A 2,227-nucleotide genomic window follows, 5' to 3' on the forward strand; every position below is an offset into this window, starting at 1 on the left:
TGTAAGTTGTTTGCTCTCTCTTATTACCTACATGACACTATAGCCGCGTTTAGACAGCCACAATTTATCCGGGCCAGGTCCGAGTACGGTTCGGGACAAAAAGTGGCTGTGTAAACGGGTTAAGAGGGCTCGGCACCGTGCTAGTTTCAAGTGGGGCGAGTCTCGCAAGAAGAGGTGGTCTCGGTCCGGACCGAGTACGGCACGGCAAAATATTAGTGCTGTGTAAACGCGCCACTGGGACGGGCCAACTTGGCCCACTTAGCCGGGGGCTTGTGCACATGCGCAATAATGACCTTGACCCTGTTACTTTATTCCTACTTAGCATTTTATTGTTAGGGTTTCTCTCCAGTACGTGTTCTCAGATGTGTTGTTCAATTACTTTTAGACTAAATTATTTATTACAAACATCACATGTATAAGGTTTCTCTCTAGTATGTGTTCTCAGATGTGTTGTTAAATTACTTTTAGACTAAATGACTAATTACAATCATCACATGTATAGGGTTTCTCTCTAGTATGTGTTCTCAGATGTGTTGTTAAATTACCTTTTCGACTAAATGACTCATTACAAACATCACATGTATAAGGTTTCTCTCCAGTATGTGTTCTCAGATGTGTTGTTAAATTACTTTTAGACTAAATGACTAATTACAAACATCACATGTATAAGGTTTCTCTCCAGTATGTGTTCTCAGATGTGTTGTTAAATTACTTTTAGACTAAATGACTAATTACAAACATCACATGTATAGGGTTTCTCTCCAGTATGTGTTCTCAGATGTGTTGTTAAATTACATTTTTAACTAAACGATTTATTACAAACATCACATGTATAAGTTTTATCTCCAGTATGTGTTCTCAGATGTGTTGTTAAATTACTTTTAGACTAAATGATTTATTACAAACATTGCATGTATAAGGTTTCTCTCCAGTAAGTGGTCTCAGATGTGTTGTTAAATTACTTTTAGACTAAATGACTTATTACAAACATCGCATGTATAGGGTTTCTCTCCAGTATGTGTTCTCAGATGTGTTGTTAAATTCCCTTTTTGACTAAATGACTTATTACAAACATCACATGTATAGGGTTTCTCTCCAGTATGTGTTCTCAGATGTGTTGTTAAATTACCTTTTTAACTAAACGATTTATTACAAACATCACATGTATAAGGTTTATCTCCAGTATGTGTTCTCAGATGTGTTGTTAAATTACTTTTAGACTAAATGATTTATTACAAACATCGCATGTATAAGGTTTCTCTCCAGTAAGTGTTCTCAGATGTGTTGTTAAATTACTTTTAGACTAAATGATTTATTACAAACATCGCATGTATAGGGTTTCTCTCCAGTATGTGTTCTCAGATGTGTTGTTAAATTCCCTTTTTGACTAAATGATTAATTACAAACATCACATGTATAAGGTTTCTCTCCAGTATGTGTTCTCAGATGTGTTGTTAAATTACTTTTAGACTAAATGACTAATTACAAACATCACATGTATAAGGTTTCTCTCCAGTATGTGTTCTCAGATGTGTTGTTAAATTACCCTTTTCACTAAATGACTTATTATAAACATCACATGTATAAGGTTTCTCTCCAGTATGTGTTCTCAGATGTGTTGTTAAATTACTTTTAGACTAAATGACTAATTACAAACATCACATGTATAAGGTTTCTCTCCAGTATGGGTTCTCAGATGTGTTGTTAAATTACTTTTAGACTAAATGACTAATTACAAACATCACATGTATAAGGTTTCTCTCCAGTATGTGTTCTCAGATGTGTTGTTAAATTACTTTTAGACTAAATGACTAATTACAAACATCACATTTATAAGGTTTCTTTCCAGTATGTGTTCTCAGATGTGTTGTTAAATTACTTTTAGACTAAATGACTAATTACAAACATCACATGTATAAGGTTTCTCTCCAGTATGTGTTCTCAGATGTGTTGTTAAATTACCTTTTTGACTAAATGACTTATTACAAACATCACATGTATAGGGTTTCTCTCCAGTATGTGTTCTCAGAAGTGTTGTTAAATTACCTTTTTGACTAAATGACTTATTACAAACATCACATGTATAGGGTTTCTCTCCAGTATGTGTTCTCAGATGTATTGTTAAATTACCTTTTTAACTAAATGACTTATTACAAACATCACATGTATAAGGTTTCTCTCCAGTTTGTATTCTCAGATGTGTTGTTAAATTACCTTCTCGACTAAA

The 2,227-nt window shown here is 33.7% G+C and overlaps 1 protein-coding gene across 1 annotated transcript in view; it reads right to left on the bottom strand.

The window, feature by feature from the left end:
- Nucleotides 1-477: 477 nt before the first annotated feature.
- Nucleotides 478-2,227, bottom strand: part of LOTGIDRAFT_176651 (hypothetical protein) — a gene marked incomplete at both ends in the record, with an annotated part of 9,052 nt that continues 7,302 nt past the window's right edge. The window contains 4 exons of the mRNA XM_009055168.1: nucleotides 478-636; nucleotides 963-1,129; nucleotides 1,496-1,637; nucleotides 1,907-2,130. Coding sequence (XP_009053416.1) covers nucleotides 478-636; nucleotides 963-1,129; nucleotides 1,496-1,637; nucleotides 1,907-2,130 — 692 coding nt within the window. The remainder of the gene's footprint in view (nucleotides 637-962; nucleotides 1,130-1,495; nucleotides 1,638-1,906; nucleotides 2,131-2,227) is intronic.

Source organism: Lottia gigantea (genome assembly GCF_000327385.1).
Source record: "Lottia gigantea unplaced genomic scaffold LOTGIsca_2356, whole genome shotgun sequence".
Taxonomy (NCBI): domain Eukaryota; kingdom Metazoa; phylum Mollusca; class Gastropoda; family Lottiidae; genus Lottia; species Lottia gigantea.